We start from the raw sequence: 17,500 nt of genomic DNA on the forward strand, positions 1-17,500 counted from the left end.
TGGCATTGCCGTGTCGCATCGCCCGCCGCGCCTCCCGTGTTCCAGAAAGCGAATGCAAAGCCCGCCGCCCCGGAACCTCGCGTGGATGGCTTGTCCTGCCGCTGCCCCGGGTCCTCCGCCTGCTGCTGCAGATGCTCCTCCACCAAAGTCGCCGCCCGCCAGTGAGAGCTGATTTTTTATCCCAATCTCCACCCCCCGCCTCCGCCGACTCCAGCACGGCAGTCAGCAGCCCGCCCGGCCGTCTGCCTGCGCCGTGCGCCACCCCCAAGCCCGCCGACGCGCACCTGCTGCCGCTCCGCCAAAATCGCCTTTTAAACCGATGCCCCGCTGCCGTCCGCTGCACTCTGATACCGACCCGTCCAATCGCCCGGCCTGCACCGTCCCCGCCTTCATGCACCTCTGCCGCTCGCTTGCCGGTGGCGTGCTGCCTGTCTCGGCGACCGCTGCTCAATTCGGCTGTTCTTTCGGTGATGGCTCGTATATTTCCGAGAGATTGTATCTCTTGAGTCGCTCAAAGTCTTTGCCCACCACGCTCATCCCGCAGAGACCCTGTGCATGTCGTCAATACCAAGCCTGGCCCGCGTGGATCCAAAAAAGCACGCAGGCTTACCTTGTAGACGTCCACGAGGATCAGCAGGTCGTAGTCCTTCAGGTCGACGCTGTGCCCGGGCCCAACGGCACTGGCCACCGTCTTGATGACCTGGTCTCTCGTCACGTCCTTGTTGTTGCGGATGTTCGGCCTTATTGCAAACTGACCGGGCACACTGTCAGCAAAAACCGACTCGTCTGCAAGTGGCAGGCCGAGGCTATGACACGGCTGCGGTGGATATGCTTGCCTTCTTGCCAGCGGAACCTTCCGCATGGAAGTGCGGCGCCAGAACCTGGGCGGCAACTTCCTCCAGGCCGTTCTGATGTGCCTTTCCCATCAGCGTCATTGGCGTCAGCCGCTTGATGAAGCGGCCCGTCTTGCGCTCTGAGCTCGCCATGGCATCTTCGCACATGCGCCGCACAAACTCGACGGGCTCAATCGGCGCCTTTGTCTTGAAAAACATGACTTCTCCCACGTCAGCACGCGTCCGAGGGGAAAAAAAAGCAAGACGGCTTGGCGAGACTGACTGCAGTCCGTGTCCACGCGGATGTGTCTGAAAGGAGGCTCCTTGGCCGGCTTGCGCATGTCCTCCAGCTCTTTGGCGATTTCAGCCTCAACGTCGGCCCCCGCAGCGTCGTCGTCGTCGTCGCGGGCTGCGCCACCGCCGTACATCTTCTCAACGTGCTAGAGAGAGAGGTGCATTAGTCCCGCCGGACGCGCGGAGGGCGCAACAGAGGATTGCGGAGGCTGGCTGCGCACCTCGTCGAACATGTCTCTCAGCTCGGCCACGGCTTTTGCCTCTCTTCCCATATTGCACGTGGCCCAGATGCCCGAGTCACCGGGCTCGATGCTGCCACCGCCCTGTTTCGCAGGCAGCGAGCGCCACTGCCTCCGGCCCTGTGCCGACGGTCAGCTTCCTTTCATGCACGACGGTGAGCAGTTGACGAACTCTGCTTCGCTTGCCGGCATGCGAGCGGTCGTCGGCGGACGCCTTGCGCTTGCGCGATTCGTCAGGCATGGCGTGGGCGGCGGGGTTCGCAACCTGGTCGGGGTGATGCGAGGGCGAGAAAGATCGCGATTATTATCGTGTGGAGATGCAGGCCAAGAAAAGTTGCTCGCTCCGCTCTCGCTACCGCGCTACGTCTCGCTAAAGCCCGCCGGCGGCGGACGAGGTTGGCCTCATCGGTCGACTACCTACTAGGTACTACGTACATTTGCAGCAGCCGCCGCCCGCCGCCCAGGGTCGGGTCCCGCGGGTCCCAGGCCTCAGGGTTTTTTTTGATGCTCCGACCCGCGTGCCAAGCGTTCCGCTCGGTATAGGTACACTGCAATGTCACGCCTGAATCCACGCCCCCACGTGTCGTGGGACACGAGAAATGCCGTGTTTCATGCTTGTATATACAATACGTGTCATCGGATTTTTTGCTCTTACTCTACGTGTGACTGGTCATGAAACGCTCTCCGGCTCGACGAGAGCTCCATCTGATATCACTGCAGCCTGATGTGAGCCAAAGCACCACGCCACTGATACCTGGCATGTGATCCACTGCTCCTCTAAGCTAATTTCTTTTTTCTTTCTTGGAAAGCCCCCGGGGTTTCATGCCATGCAAAGCCGAGCCCAGGACTTTTCAAGCGCCGGGACGCCGAACGAAAGCAAGACCCAACCTCAAAACCTCAAGGAAACATCTTTCATTTTGCCACCGCCGCACTGAGGACCTGTGTCCGGAAGAAGCCACCCTTGGTGCGCTCGATCACCTGCTGATACACCGACTGCGGCGGGTGGTTCATGACAACAGTGCCCGCCTGGTAGTCGATCTTGGCATCCACGCGTGTGTCGCGGATCAGGTTAACAATCCACTTCTCACCCTCGTCCTGGCTGAGGCCGAGTCGGGTGGAAAGATCCCTGCCGCACGTTAGCTTCTTGTTTCTGCCTCCAGCGCCAACAGCTTCTTACTTGATGTCTATCCTCTGGTGGATCTTGCAGTAAGACTCGGAAATGAGATGCCTGGCAGCATCCACGAAGGCGTCGGCGGTGGCGACCAAAAAGAAGTCTCTCCTGAGAACCTCCTCAGCCTCGCCCAGCTTCTTCTGTGCCTCCTCGAAGTCGAAGTCGATGTATAGCGCCCTGACGAAGTCGGTCACCGGGTCGCTATACTCGTAGCCCTCCTGCTTGACAATGCGGATCAGATCCTTCAGCTGCTTCTGGTACTGGTTGGAGGTCCTGCTGCGGCTGCGGTTGGTGATGACGGCGGCGGCAAGGTAACGGAGGATCCAGGGGCAGCTGGTCTGGATGGTGTTGATGTAAGCGGGGGAGAAGAAAAGCTCCGTCAGAGCGTCACGGGCCGGCTCGTGGTTGAAGAAGGGGAAGAGAGCCCAATGGATGAGCCAGGTGCGGTGGTTCAACTGAGAAAGCGCGTTGTTGAACAGCCTGGTGTCGATGCTCTCCTTGACCTTGTTGACCTCCTCCATGGCGGCCTCCCAGTCGGTGGAGAGGATGTTGCTGGCCAGCTTGCCCCAGGTGCACTCGGAGACCTTCTTGTCGTCGGTGGAGAGCACACGGAAGCGGTACAGCAGCTCCGAGGAGCGCTCGTAGTCGCCACAGCTGTACAGGAACTGGCCGAACTCCAGGAGCTTGTCAACCATGTCATTGGTGACGCCGTGGTTGTCCTTCAGGTAGTTCAAGTTGGCCGTCTTGTCGCTGCGCAGGTTGCCGACGACAGCCTCGTCCTCCAGGAGACCCAGGATCTTGCTCGTGTCCTCTTCGAACTGCTCGCGCTTCTGCAGCACCTCCTCGCGCTTCTTGTTGAACTCTTCGGCGGGCTGGTCGAGGCCGTTGATCTCGGCGTGCAGGCCGCCGACATAGTCGATCATGTTGGTGGTCTTGAGCAGCTCGTATCTGAGCTTCCTGTCCTGCTCGGTCTGCTCCTCCTCCGGGCCGGCAACGAACTGGATCAGCGGGAAGACCAGGTGACGATCCAGGTTGGGGATCATCTTGGGGAGCAGGTCATACTGCTCAGCGACATCGGCGTCGGCCATGGCGGGCAAGCGAGCAATCGAGCAGCGACCGGGAGTGCGGCGAGACGTGAGGGCGCTGCGGACGCGTGGGTTGCAGGCGAGCGGTGGTGGTGTGGGGTGCGCGCGCAGGTGGTCAAAATTCCGCGCCGTGTCGCCTCGCTTGGGCCAAGCTCCGATGCCGACCTTTGTCACCCCAACTTATCCTCGACACTCCCGCTGTTGCGCGCCCGTCTGCACTTCGCAATTCTGCTCCCACCTGCACGCGCCATGGCTTTCGCACGGTCCGGCCTGTCTCTGTTCCGCCCAGTTGCAACTCCCACGCCCGCGGCCGTCACCCAGATCCACCGCTTCTCACAGCGCGCCCGCCTCAGGCAGGAAGGTATGCTGCCTTGAGAGCCTTGCGCAGCCTTCCACTTACCCAGGGTGCAGCTAAGATCACCACTGCCTCCACCACGGCCCCCGTTGATGCCAACGCCTCGGCCGTCGAGCAGGCTCGTCCGCCCGCCTTGCCTTATTTTGTCCAGCGCTCTTCGTCGAACAATCTCCCCGTCTACCTTGACCAGAAGCGCGGAGGCAATCGCACAGAGACCAAAGTGCGCAAGGTCAGCGGGGATTCACAAGCGCTTAAAAAAGAGCTCCAGACATACTTGAATATCTCGGCCGAGGATATCTGGGTCACCCATCCCAGCGGGCATATCGTTGCAAAGGTACGGCTGCTCTCGTTTCTCAGGAATACTGTGCTCATTGCCAACTTCTTGCAGGGCCAACATTACTCCAAAACTATTGAGTTCCTCGAATCCAAGAAATTCTAAACTCGTCAAGGGCGGTGCGACATCGTGTGACTTCATGTGGGATATCAGATGAGAGTCGCCGTGATTACAGCGTCGTAGCTACTTAAAGCAGCACGTGGCGAAGTTATCTTGATTATCGCCCCGACTATAGCTTGAAGTACATCTATGTCCGTGCGACTGTCGAAAAAGGTTTGCCTGTGCAGCAGATCGACGAGATCGTTGCAAAGTCGAGCTGTGAGATCGTGTTGGTGCTCAAGTTCCGGGACGGCTGACCACACTCTTCGAATCATCATCGGCCGCACATCTCGTCCTCTTGCGTTTGCGCGTAGTATTCTCCGACTTACTACGGCGTTCTTAAGTCGTACATGTCCGCTTCGGGGTATGAAGGCGCCCGCGGTAAACGTCGTTCTTGCTTTCGGAAAGGCAGAGACTTGAGGAGTCCTCGTCTTTGATGTGTGTGGACTTCGTGAAGGACAAGATCGTTGAAGCCAAGTATGTGTGGCATGCGGTGTGGCTGCTCGTGGTGATAGATCTGGAGAACCATTTTCTTTTTAAAAAAAAATAAAACCAATAAATTCTCGTTCTATGGACAGATGCTTGACACCACCTTGCCAGAACTGAGGATCGCGAGCCCTCTGCAAGGCTGACTTTACCTCGATAGTGTCCCGACTGAGGATCGTCTGGGTGAAGGTGGTGACTGTTGTCAGCGACGGGCACTGAGAGGTGAGGTTTATCAGCATGGTTGAGCATAGGATAGGAGTGAAGAGCGGCCGGTCGCATGTGCGCGTACAGAGCGTCCCATCAACTCATTCATGAACTGATTGTTCACTAACCGGACATTCACGGCTGGGTTTTGCCAGCATCTCGGGCGAAGAAGGTTCCAAAAAAGAGAAAGGTGGACCGAAAGCTCCAGATCAAGGGCCAGGGTGGGATTCGATCAAGGGAAGTCTAGCCTTGGGAGGTATCTATAGCCCTAAAAATCAGGATCTTGACTAGACGACTGGGTAACCTTGCGGCGCCACTACTTCATGGCGACAGCTACGGCCGCCCTCGGGCACTTCATTCACAAAGGCGATCTCATCATTGTTCGTCATCATAGACATGCGTGGGTAGGTAGTATAATTCGCAGAGCTTGCTGCATCACGCGCAATACCCGATAAATGTAGTTTACATGAAGCATATATAAGACCTGTGATCCCCGTCTAAGCGGTGCTGCCGAAGGAAAGCTTGAAGTTGGTCGCGTTGTTGACCTGGGAGCAAACGAAATCGTTGGGCCCAGTGCCGCCCGCGTGGCAGTAGGTGGGAACCGCACCCTGACCCCAGATGCTGTAGCCATCGTCGAAGACCTTGGAAATGGCGATGGTGTACGTGGAAGAGCCGTTGCTCTGGAGTCCGAAGCCGTAGTAGGCGTCGGTAGTGTTGCACTGGCCGTAGCCGAAAGAGCTGGACGAGCAGTCGTACGGAGCCTTGCCGTTGATGCTCAGCTTGAAAGAGAGGGAGCTGGATTGGACTCGTTAGGATCAAGCGCACCCAAAACAGGATGGCGACTCACTCAACAACGGTGCCGTTCAGTTTGCGGGCGTAGAGGTTAGTGATAGCCGCCTCCTCGGTGGGGAGGTTAGGAATGACGGCGGCAGACGCAATGGCGCCGAAGGCAAGGAGAGGAGCAAAGAATTGCATTGTTGTTGTTGTTGTTTGAAGCGAGTGTGGCTGGGTTGGGAACGGGGGACCTTTTTGCTACAGAGCGATTGAGTGAAGCGTGGTCCAGTATATATAGTTGAGACGTGAAGGGCGCCTTGGACTGACGGACCTTCTACAAATGTCCAAAGATCGACATTTCCGCCAAAAGAGCGGCCCGATGGCACGGGATACGAGAAGAGACAGCGCCAAAGCACGTCAAGCGAGATTTGGGCAACGGAAGTGGCTAAACGCCTCTCCCGGCAGGGCTGAACGGATGGGCCAAAGTCGTGTCCTCTTCCTGAACGCCTGGTTGATGTGGTTGGATGCGCGGTGCTGATCAGGCGGAACGCATGGCTTTTGTGCATGCACCAAACATCTACCATTACCGCTGGGCGCATCGTACAGTCGGCGGAGAACGGACCTCGAGGCTGCTCGATGGTTGCTGTAGACGTAAGGATTGAAACTGATCAGCAACGCCCGCCCCCGGAACCTTAATTTAAACTTCCGATGCATACATGCTAGAGTGGATCAACACGAGTAATGGCTGGACCTGGGCAGCCCGCTTGCTTTCTCATGCAAAAGTCCCAATCAGTTCTAAGGCCCCCGTTGCACGACTCATTTTCCATACCACATCTGCGAGGCTGCGGGTTGCTAAACACTGCGCCACTCGTGAAGACACCTCCTGCGCCCAATTCACCGCCAGTGAACCTCCACTTTGCTCACCAACCCTCCGCCCAACCTCGCCATCTCCGCTAACATCGACTCTTTGTTGGCCTCCGCATCCACCTCGCCTTCAGCGTGTTGCTCCGAAACAGGCACCGTCGAATACCCCATCCTGACCTTCCACTTCCGTTTCGCTATGTTGGCTGGGTTCCAGAGCCCAGCAATGACATCGGCCTTGTCCTCGTCGGAGAAAAGGACGACGGCATGACCAAACGTCTCGCGTAGCTCTGAAAGGAATAGTTTGACTGGGTTGAACCCGGCCACCTTGGAGTTTGCCTGTTCCGGCGCATCTGCCTGGAGAACGAGGTTCTTGAACCGTTGCTTCGAAAACTTGTCCTTTTTGCCTTGGTTGGATTTCGTTGAAGCCGGGTTGATGCGCAGGATGAAGTCGTAGTCAGCAAGCGGGGACACAAACAAAGCTGCGGGCTCGATGGCCATGCCTTTGTCGCGAACAGCCTGGGTCGCCGCCTTGGCGAGCGCACTCATACGAGCGGCAACAACCTTGGCGGGCCGCGCATGATCGGTCCAGGTAGTGCCCTCGGCGTCGATGTTGGTGGCAGCGAACATGACCACGCGGTTCAGCGCCGGGTCAATCTTGCGCCAGGCTTCATAGCGTATCATTATGGCAGATGCCTCTTCAGGCTTCATATTGCCGCCGAAGTCGACGATAAGCGGTTCATTGCGCCAATCCCAGCGGGCCAAGAAGGCGAGAGTTCGGAGGAATCCCGTCATTGCACTGGTTGGGGGCTCCCAAGGGTACGAGTTCAGGAAAGTCCGGACCACCATCAGCTCAATGAGCTCCGGTGCGAAATGAGAAGACAGCAGATGCGCAGCAAACCATTTCTTCAAGAGTCGAATTGAAGGAGACAGGGCGGGGAGACGGGTGCAGAGCGCCTGAAGAGCTTGGGTGTGGGCTGGTATCCGGCCAGATTCGCGTTTGTAGGTTGCCAGGGCAAGCGCCGTAGTTTCCCTCGTTGCTGCATCGAGACTTTTGTCCTTCAGACGGCGTTCGAGCAATGTCGGCTCGCGGTCGTGGTGGACCCGTAGGCGAAATACGGCGCTAGAAGGATAGAAGACGTCCAGGAACGCCTGGTTCATAATATCTAAACCTTCATGCTCCAGACCAACCCGAGTGGTCACTCCCTCGACGCTTTCTTGCAAAAGCTCGCCCATCTTGAGCAAGAAGGCGACTTTAGTCATTTGAATGGCCTTGATATCATCGGGCCATCGCGCAGAACCTTCGAATTCAACGACGACATTTGCGGGGGCCTCCGAACACTGGTGACGGAGCGCCAAAGGAACATCGACGGACGTGTAACGAAGCTGCGGATCGGCAGCGAATATATGGCGAGCTGAAAGGGGCATTCCATCGAGTGCACGGATGTCGCGTTCGAGAATGTCAAATGCTTTGCGGAAAGGGAGGAAGAGGTCAGTCCCGGGCTGACCACTGCCCGAAAGCAGGCGAGTGAATTGCTCTCCGAAGAAGGTAGCACTGTCTGCTACATGCTTGCCCAGATGCCTGGTCAATACGTAGCGCACAATCTGCTCAAATATCGAGGCGTCGGAGTCTTTAGTCGACCAAACAAGACTCTCCAGAATACTCCCGTCCTTGAAGCGGCGGAGCTCTGCCTTCTCACCCCAGAATTGCCGGAAGGCGGCAGCTTCCTTCTTGCTCTCTGCCGCAGGTCCGTGGTCGACAGCTCGCACCGCGTTGGCTGGATCGACAATGAACCCGACTGAAATCAGAGCATCTCGTTGTACAGTAGTCTTGGCCGTCCCGAGATGCCATGGCTGATGTTCTGGTAGAATCAAGGAAACAATTAGCGCGCGGTCACCCAGTCCACGTCTGAGAACCCGGTAGAGCTTTTGGTAGCTTTTGGTGATCTTTTGCGTGTGATCGTCGTCCTGGAGGTCAATGCCAAAAGCGGACAGAGGGATCTCGGCCAGGACATCGAACCTGTGCAGGGGTTGGTCGGCTTTGAGCACAAAGGTGGAGTCGAATTGGTCGAATGCGTTGTCTCCCAAGGCTGCAACGGTGGTGCGAGCCTCTCGCCGCAGAAGCTGATACGCCCAAGGGGTCATTTTGTACAAGAGGTTCAGGCAACGCGGACCGTCGAAGAAATAAGGGATGCCATCTTCCCGAGGAATCTGCACACCAGGTGCCTGATAAGAATGTGGCTGGTCTGCGAGGTCCCTAGTGGCCAGATACTGTAGCATGCCCTTGAAAAGCTGGTAGCTACTGTAACCCGCGGCAAAGAGCGGCTTCCCTGCTGGACCACCTCCTTGCAGCAGGAGTGCCATGATAGCAGCCCACTCGAAATTTCCAAAACCACCACACCGAATCTGCCCGCCAAAGCCACGCTGCCGTAGCCAAGTCCGTCCCAGCAGACAGGCATCCTTGAACGCATCGGTGCGGCTTAATGCGCCGTGCAACAGCTTCAAATACGAAGTTGCTTGGCTGTCGGCGCGGATGGAAGCATTGTAAAACGGGGTAGGCTTCAAGTTTGTCGGCACTTGAGCTTCGGTCGTGTGCTTTGGCCTGATGCAGTTCTTCTCCGGCAAGGTTTTGTCTTCTGGAAAGACGCCGTCTGGCCCCACGGGGATGATGTGAATTTGGTAGTTCGGACTGGACAGTCCGCTCTCCTGACCGTTGACCTGGGCCACAATGATTGGGTGAAGCTCGTTCCCGTTCAAGTAATCGAATCTTAGCTTGAAGCCGTGACTCTTGGTAGCATTGATGCCGGCGGCAACACATGCGAGGTAGTAAGCTCGCTTGTAGAAATAGCGGTTGTTCAGATAATCTTTCTCCTGAAATAGAGGGGGAGGCATGACGAGAACCAAATCAACGGTTTGCGCTTCGCCGGTTCTCGCGCTCAGCTTCAACGGGTAGCTTCCGATAGGGTTGATCACGGTGGGCTTAGCATACTGCAAAGTATACTTTGCATCTTTCGGTGGCCGTGGATGGGGAAAGGGAACCGCAACTTTGCTTTGCTTGATCAGAGAACGCTCAGCATCCAGGACCTGGACGTCAATTAGCATCGCCTCATGTGCTCCTTCTATCTCCACAAATTAAGCCATAAGGAACAACTCACAGATGCGGGCTCGCGAGCAGGAATCTTCTCGATAATGGCCTTGAGCTCGTGGAGGGCCTTCTCCACAGCCGCTTCCTTCTTGCCATGCTTAGGCCTGATCTGCTCAAGCAGTTCGTCCACTTGCAGCTTGAACATGTTCGACTTGTAAACCTCGCCAGTGTACGCACCGGTCAATTCGGCCATGTCGCGATCCCGATGCGGTCCTTTCCGTGGCTCCTTGTGAGGTTTTTGAGGCTGCCTATTTGAGACCAACGGGTGGCTCTTGCCCGCCGGGCCCTCCTCTTCCTCGTCGTCGTCGTCGTCGTCGTGCGACACACTGTCCATCCCTACGTCGACGCCAGACGCGTCGCTGTAATCGTCATCGTCGCTCGAGGCGTCGTCGATGTCGGCAAGGCGGGGGTCGATAGCGCCGTCGCTGCTCTCCTCGTCGGAATCGTGGCTGAGCTTTCTGCGCTTGACCGCGGGAGGCGCCATGGTCGCGTGGATGCAGCGGTGCTTGGGCGTGAGGGTGTTGCAGCGCGCGACAAAATTTCTGGCCATGAAACCCTGCAGAACTTCTTATCGATACGGCGCGACTGCCTGACTCAGGCTTCGCCCGGTCATCGGCACTACGTACTGTGCTATGCGTCAGAACTCGTCCTCGGCTTTTATCTGCTAGGTATTGACGCATGCTGCTTTCTCTCTACGGACGTACATCGTTCCTGCTGCCATGGCAGTCGCTACACTCGACCCCGAGACCGATGTTGGCGAGACTATCCCTCCGCTTACCGCGCATGTGGGTTCTCCAGCGCGTCAGACAAGCACCTAGCTCGACCGTCGAAAAGGATCAAAAAGAAGGCCGTTGGTACCGGAAAATGCGGGCACCTGCCTGGGGCGCTCTACCCAGTTTCTCCATCAATAACATGCGTGGGCTAACAGGGCCAGCTACCAGCTGTGCACCCGAGCACGGCACAGTCGCTGGGCGCGCCGACGAAGGCAGAGCCTGGATGACGGCGGCCGGGCGGCCGCGGACAGCCGAGACGGCGGCCAACATGGCCGGCATGGAATGACCGCATCTGCGGTGGGGCCAGCAAAAGAAGCCCATCCCTGACCCGCTGTCAGGGACCACCGACGGGCACTGAACATCACGCACGAAAAACGGGGGCGAGGCAGGCGAATGGGAGTGGGCGAAGACAAATAACAACGAGTGCCTCACTTCCCAGCGCGCAAAGCCTAGGTGTTAATAATGTCTCCGAGCAGAGGCGCGGAAATCAAAAGTGAGAAAAAGGCGCGACGCCTTGTGCGTGCAGTCCCCAGGGCGGCGGGTCCGCGCATTTTAGGTTGTGTCTTGCTGCATCCGGGCAAGCGATGCCGTTTTTTTCGCCGCCACTTGCTTTTGAAAAGAGTGCGCTCTGCGAGATCAGTCCATCGCCCCCTCCTCGCGCCGTGCATGGGCACCGCGGCACCGCACGAGGAGCGAGCGAAACGGCAGGACAGGGTGCAGGGCCCGCGTATCTTGTTGGGCGTCCCGACGTTCCCCGATGCTGCTCGGCAGGTTCCCTGGCCTGCTATAGGGCCGCGCATGTGTGGAGAGGGGGCTTGCACAACGCCGGCCAGGGGGTTCGAGGGATGAATTGGCTTCTTCGCACAGAAGTCCTATTTCCGCGCGGGAAATGGCGCGCATCCGCACGAGGAGGAAAATAAAAAAAAAAGGGTCAGGGAACGCCGGCGAGACGACACACAACAGGCGTGCGCCCGAACGGGGAAGGCCCAACGCGAGGGCCAGGGCGACCGAGCGCGCATATCGGAAATCTGGAGATTCCGCCGTACCGCGCGACCGGCGGTCCAGTCGTCTGGAGCTCAATGCTCGGCGTGATGATGCCGGTGCGATGATCACCATTGCTGCCTGGGGCACGACGGGCCCAAGCGAACTACCGCGTTTTGGAAGTAATCCGCGAGCCCTGGACTGGGGCACAGTTGCGAGCAATGCCTACATTGGGAGGGTGCTCGCTCCGCAACGCGAGGGCTCGACAACGATGAGCGGGGCGCGGGCACAGCGCATGTCTGCTTGTCGAGCATCGTCGACGACTGCTGATGTGTGCGGCACGGGCGACATGTTTCCATGCGGCGAGCGCCCCGTGGACGTGGGCGTGGGCTACAGCGGCACTCCAAAAATCGGCAAGGCGCGCGCGTTTGCGCAATGTCCATGTGCCAGCTGCCAGGTCCCCTGTCGCGCAACCCCGGCGCGCGATCCGACGATCTCGCCGAAAGCGACAACGAGGCAGCATGGACGCTGGACGACGTGACGACGACGACCACGGAGTTCCCGCTGGCAACGCACCGGCAACGCACCGGCAGCGCACCCGCCCGCCCATCACATGCGCACCCACAACAAAAGGCCCTGTGGACGTTTCAAATGCGAGCCACCCGGCCCAAAAAGAGCACTGCTGAGGCTGATCGCCCGGCGTTCTCCAGCTGGGGAAGTGGCGCTGCCAGCAAGCCGCACCAGGGTGGGCGAGCAAAGGGAGACGTCGTTGTCCGCAATGCCTCGAAATCGATAAGCCCGGGGGCTGGACAGCCGATCAGATGACTGCCGGCGCCGTGCTAATAAGTCTTCGGGGCCGAGTTTTGGATGAGAGACGAAGCGTCGTCGTTGCCGCCTTGGCAACCTTGTATGGCGCGTCGAAGCTCGTCCTTGGAAGACAGGCGTAGCGGAGATTTTGTTGGACGCCGCGTGTGTTGACATGGCGATCATCGACATCCGCCCTTGCGTGCATCTTTCTGGCGCGGGCGGGGATGCGTGGAGATCATCCAGCACTTCATAACGCCTCCCCTGCCCCCCCCGGCAGCGGCCGCTGTGCCGCGCGTGTGAAAGGTCGAAATTAAGGAGAGCTAGGTCGTCGGATGGCCCACGACTGCGGCGCGCGGACCCTTGTATGGCGCCTCAAAAGGTGTTGAAATTGGAAGCGGCCTTCGGCTTCGAGGACGCCGAAGGCCGAACACGCTATGCTTCAGCAGTAGCGTATTGTACAGCAGAGGTTCAAAAATCAACCGGACCGACCTGTTCTCTTCAGTCGTCAGTGGCGGTCACTTGTCTTCAGCCGCGCGCTAGAGCAAGCATATACAGCAGAGCTCTATGGCTCCACCTCCCGCTCGCGTTAGCGCATCGCAACTAAAGGCGGCAGCTTCGGCGAGTCCTGGAGATCCCGTCGCCCCTTGAGGGGGACGGAGGACCGGCGCCCGTCTGTCCGTCGCCAGCGCGGCCGAGCCGGAGAGCGCATATATACGCGATGCCCTGGGGGAGAGGTCGGAGTGCGTTTGCGCCGCCGCCGCCGCCGCCGCCGCCGCCGCCGCTGCTGCTGCTTCTGCTGCCAACAGGCCTGGAAATTGGGCTTTGATATAGCGTGCCAGAATAGCGGGAGGAGCACCGGCGGCGACAGCCCCCAACCCTGCGACGGCAGCCATGGCGCCGGCAACTCCCAGCACAGGGTCTCGCGGCCGCGGGCAGCAAAGCAGCAGTGCGCTCGGCGGCGGCCTGCAACCAACATGATCGACAGGCTCGTTCCGGGATCCCATTGGTGCAATATTGGCTCTGGGCGCACCGGCCTGGCCATGTGGTTGGGGCTCTCTGCTCGGTGGGCGGGCGGAAGGGCGGGTCGGGGGTCATCTGGTGGGCGGCGGTGCGCTGCTGGAGGGGGCGGAGAGGCTAGGCCGCGCGCGCATGGCCGCGCTGCTCGTCGGCGCTTCTGCGCGCGCTGCCGCAGCTGGCGGAGGTGTTGCTGGGTGCCACCGGCATCATGCGACTGGCACCCGTTACCCCAGCGGACGTCAGGAAGTGGGGAAGCGTGAAGATCGCTTGGCTGGTGGCCCGCCGTTTGGCAGAGACAGGCAGGCAGCGGCGGCGAGTGTCGATCCGAGCGCCCGGTCTGGCACCGATTTGGACCGGCAGGCTGGCGCAATGCGAAAGCGAGGGCATGGCAGACGGGCAGGGCTACCAGGCAGTAAGCCGCGGTGCCCGTGGGCGGTGCCCGTCGGCGGTGGTGGGTCGCAGGCAGCTAGGCAGCAATGGCTCGTGCCAAGAGCCCGCAGAGCCCGCAGAGCCCGCAGCGCAGCAACTGCTCCATCATGTTGGCTGTTGCTAAAGAAAGACGCCGGCCGTGGCGCAGTGGCCGCTCGGCGGGGCTTCAGATCGATCACTGCCCGCTGTCCTCTGCCCTCGCCCTCGCCCTCGCTCGACCTGGCCGAGCTGGCCGAGCTGGCCACGGCCGCGACCGGCCACCCTCGAGGCCCGCCGCGCCGGCCGGCGGGAGGCTCGCAGGCTCGCAGGCGCACTCGCCCTATTTTGGGCCGGCAGCGAAACACGCGCTGAAACGACCCGTCTGCTGCTCTCCAGAGAGGCGGCCGCCTCGAGCGCCACCAACACGCGTGACTGGGCCCAAGCCCCTGGCCCAATGGCGGTAAACCCAGGGCTCGCCAGAGCGCTCCCGGAGCCACCAGTGTCACCGCAGCTACACGCCTGACAAAGCACGCGCTCAGCGAGCAAGCGTACCATGCGCCGCCCGCCCCAGCCCAAAGCTTGTACCAATCTCCCGTCCCAGCGCTGCCAGACGTGCAGGTGCCAGGCACGCAGGTGGCATCATATCCTATGCCCACACTAAATCGTGGCCTGCACGGGTTTCCCCCCCCCAAGCGTGCTGACAGGGGGGCGAATCCTTCACGCGCACGGAGCCAACCAGGCGAGTGTTGGTTCTTCCACCATGTTGTAGACATCTATATGATGTACCCTCGCCCCCCGGACATGGCGCAGGCAGCTGCTGTCCGAGAGTGAACGTTTTTAGCTGTTCTGCCAGCCCACCAGTACCCATCGCCCGAATACTCCATGATATAAGACATCATATCTTGCCGAATAAAGCCCAAGGTAAGAGCGTTGCGGCGTGGCTGTCCCCATCACCTCGCCGCCGTACTGAACATGGCTGCCCCCAGATCCTCCTCTCGACCAGATCCCGAGACCGCTTCAGATCCCCGCGTCTCCCGCCATCCACGCCCCTCCCGACGCTCCTTCGCGCCTCACAGTCCATCCTTCCCCGCAGCGAGCCCGCTGCGTGGCCCTTCTTACCCGCAACACCTCCTGGACCCTGCCTTCGACGGCGCGGCTCAGGACCTCGACTTGCTTGGCCCATCGTCGTCCCTGGATTTTGACTACGACCTGGACCCCACCCAAGCCGACCAATCGTGCCACCGATCCCCGAGCCACGGTGAACAAGACATGAGGTAACCCGGACTCCGACCACCTCGGACGCCACCAAGAAGCAATCATCACTCATCAGCTTTGCAGCTCTCTCGGCTTCATGATGCCCTCACAGTACGGCTCTTTCCCTCCTCCGGGACCCAGCTACGATCCCTATGGTAAGTTGATCCACTTGCGGAGCCGCTCCGAGCCAAGGCCATCCCAGAGGCGAGCAAGAGACGAGGAAAAAGCGGGCCATTTGCTGGGCGCCGTCGGGAAATGAGGAAGTGTTGTCCTCTCGCCGTGGACCTGCGGACCAGAAAAAAAAAAGATGGGATAGTCCTGGCCCGTCGGCGCACTCTCGGGGCTTTTTGCACGAACGGAGCGGGGGCTGATAGTGACGACTAGGTTACGCGCCGGACCAGACCCAGCAGTCATCGCCGCAGCACCAGGCCTACACGCAGAGCAGTGGCGCTCCCTCGCCGTACATGCAGTCGTACCCCTCGGCGGTGCTCAGGAGCAGCCCCGGCGCCGACTACCCGTCCAGACACGGCTCGATAGCAAGCTCGACATCCGGAGGGTACGTGCCAGTTTCCAGCGACGGGTCCATGCCAGGCGCGAGCGCACAGGCGTCGCCGTACCCGCCCATCCACCCGAACATCTCTGCGCCCTACGGGGCCAACTACTCGACGTAAGATGTCCGCCCTGCACACGAAGGCAGCGCGTAAGCCCTAACAATAGACAGCCAACCAGCCCAATACGGAGCCAACGCAGGATACGGGGTGCCATACGGACAGACGCCAGCAGCAGCAGCAGCAGCAGCAGCAGCACCGCCCATGTACGCCGGCGCCGGCGCACAGTACCAAGCACCCTACCCGGCCGGCAGCGCAACGGACCCGTCAGCACAGCTCGGAGCCGACCGAGGGGTGCGCGTGCTCAACTCCAGGCCGAAGCCACAGTGCTGGGAGCACGGATGCAACGGACGGCAGTTCTCGACCTTCAGCAACCTGCTGCGGCATCAGCGCGAGAAGTCGGGCACGGCGGCCAAGTCGTACTGCCCGCGGTGCGGCGCCGAGTTCACGCGGACAACGGCACGCAACGGGCACATGGCGCATGACAAGTGTAAGCCACGCAAGTCGTCGGACGCATCATGAAGACGGGCACAGGAAGGAAAAGCAGTGACGTGCGTTGCCGGCCTCTTTGGACGGCGCACGGGGCAAACCACGTATGACATGCATGATCTTCTTCTTTTTGCGGCCAGCGTCGCATCAGCTGGCTCTCAGCCGCTCGCTTAGCAGCGGGCAGCCTGAACTTGGACGGCGTTTTTCTGTTTTATGTCCTCTTTTCCGAAGCAGCATGGCGCGGTGTTTTTGGGGTTTGAGGTTTGAGCATTTTACCACGGCGTTGGACGCGGGGCTCGGGGGCCGGCATCCTTCGTTACCTATTCGGCGCAGCAGAGGCGGCGGCGGCAGCGGCAGCGGCAGCGGCAGCGGCAGCAGCGGGCAGTGGCCTCCCAAAGATACCAACTCCGTTACTTCTTTTCGCAGCACACAAGTACATACCACTATATTGAATGCAGCAGCAGCATCATCAGCATCAGCATCATCATCAGCATCATCAGCATCATCAGCATCATCAGCGCCATCAGCATCATGATCAGCATCGTCATCCTTCGCGCACAGGGGTGCCGGAAGCGGGCAGGCTTGCGATGTCATCATCTGCTTTGGTAGGTGCTGCTGCGACGGGCTCCTTGACTTACCGGTTGCATCAGTCCCGAGGCAGAAGCTCGCGTAGCAGGGCAGCCAGGTACCTTATTTTTGGCAGCGAGGGCATGTTAGCGCAGGCGTCAAAACAGAGTGCTGACTGTACTGCCGGCGCGCTGGCCATTTGGCGCAGCTGCGGGCTGACCTGGGCGGCCGCAGGTGGCATGAGAGCGGGCAGCAGCAGGCCTTGGGCTCGCGGTGGGCGGTGGTCTGGTCGGTGGTCTGGATATTGGTCTCATCGGGCAATGTTGGTTGTCTCGCTTCGAGCCGCCATTAGCGGCCAGTCCGGCGGTCTGGCCGGCGCGCAGCGATCTGCCACGAGTGATCGAGTTCCTCTCAGCCGCGCCCAGCCCTAGCAGCGTGAGCGTGAGCGTGAGCGTGAGCGCGAGCGCGGGCCCGAGCCCGGACCTGGGCCTGATGGGCCGGACGACGAGCCTGATGAGCCTGCACGTTGGCGCAAGGTACCCAAGGCATCAGTCATCCGCCGTGCTCGTGCATCGTGCATCGCGCATCGTGCATCGTCCATCCGGCGCGGGGGTAGCGCGATCGTCACGAGCGGTATCGCGAGGCCCTAAAGATGCCCCGCCGGCTCCTTCCTGGCTTCCAGAAAGACCCGGCTGTGGGGATGGAATAATAGGCAG

The 17,500-nt window shown here is 60.0% G+C and overlaps 6 protein-coding genes across 6 annotated transcripts; 2 read left to right on the plus strand and 4 right to left on the minus strand.

Moving 5' to 3' along the window:
* Positions 1-447: 447 nt before the first annotated feature.
* Positions 448-1,607, minus strand: BKCO1_2100032 (thump domain-containing protein; the record flags this gene model as incomplete). The annotated part of the gene is made up of 6 exons (XM_020272687.1): positions 448-549; positions 611-751; positions 837-1,054; positions 1,117-1,273; positions 1,349-1,486; positions 1,539-1,607. The coding sequence occupies 6 exons, from the start codon at positions 1,605-1,607 to the stop codon at positions 448-450; spliced, it is 825 nt and encodes a 274-aa protein (XP_020130907.1).
* A 671-nt stretch (positions 1,608-2,278) lies between these two features.
* BKCO1_2100033 (eukaryotic translation initiation factor 3 subunit e) lies at positions 2,279-3,625 on the minus strand (the record flags this gene model as incomplete). Its single annotated transcript, XM_020272688.1, has 2 exons — positions 2,279-2,492; positions 2,544-3,625. 2 exons carry the CDS (start codon positions 3,623-3,625, stop codon positions 2,279-2,281), a joined length of 1,296 nt encoding a protein of 431 aa, XP_020130906.1.
* Positions 3,626-3,871: 246 nt separating this feature from the next.
* On the plus strand, positions 3,872-4,416 carry BKCO1_2100034 (mitochondrial large ribosomal subunit; the record flags this gene model as incomplete). The annotated part of the gene is made up of 3 exons (XM_020272689.1): positions 3,872-3,983; positions 4,034-4,311; positions 4,366-4,416. 3 exons carry the CDS (start codon positions 3,872-3,874, stop codon positions 4,414-4,416), a joined length of 441 nt encoding a protein of 146 aa, XP_020130905.1.
* Positions 4,417-5,597: 1,181 nt separating this feature from the next.
* Positions 5,598-6,075, minus strand: BKCO1_2100035 (major allergen alt; the record flags this gene model as incomplete). Its single annotated transcript, XM_020272690.1, has 2 exons — positions 5,598-5,895; positions 5,948-6,075. 2 exons carry the CDS (start codon positions 6,073-6,075, stop codon positions 5,598-5,600), a joined length of 426 nt encoding a protein of 141 aa, XP_020130904.1.
* A 693-nt stretch (positions 6,076-6,768) lies between these two features.
* On the minus strand, positions 6,769-10,364 carry BKCO1_2100036 (pre-rrna processing protein utp22; the record flags this gene model as incomplete). The annotated part of the gene is made up of 2 exons (XM_020272691.1): positions 6,769-9,819; positions 9,891-10,364. The coding sequence occupies 2 exons, from the start codon at positions 10,362-10,364 to the stop codon at positions 6,769-6,771; spliced, it is 3,525 nt and encodes a 1,174-aa protein (XP_020130903.1).
* Positions 10,365-14,838: 4,474 nt separating this feature from the next.
* On the plus strand, positions 14,839-16,250 carry BKCO1_2100037 (transcription factor c2h2; the record flags this gene model as incomplete). The annotated part of the gene is made up of 4 exons (XM_020272692.1): positions 14,839-15,140; positions 15,205-15,275; positions 15,505-15,787; positions 15,842-16,250. 4 exons carry the CDS (start codon positions 14,839-14,841, stop codon positions 16,248-16,250), a joined length of 1,065 nt encoding a protein of 354 aa, XP_020130902.1.
* Between the last annotated feature and the right edge of the window lie 1,250 nt (positions 16,251-17,500).

Source organism: Diplodia corticola (genome assembly GCF_001883845.1).
Source record: "Diplodia corticola strain CBS 112549 chromosome Unknown scaffold21, whole genome shotgun sequence".
NCBI classification, from domain to species: domain Eukaryota; kingdom Fungi; phylum Ascomycota; class Dothideomycetes; order Botryosphaeriales; family Botryosphaeriaceae; genus Diplodia; species Diplodia corticola.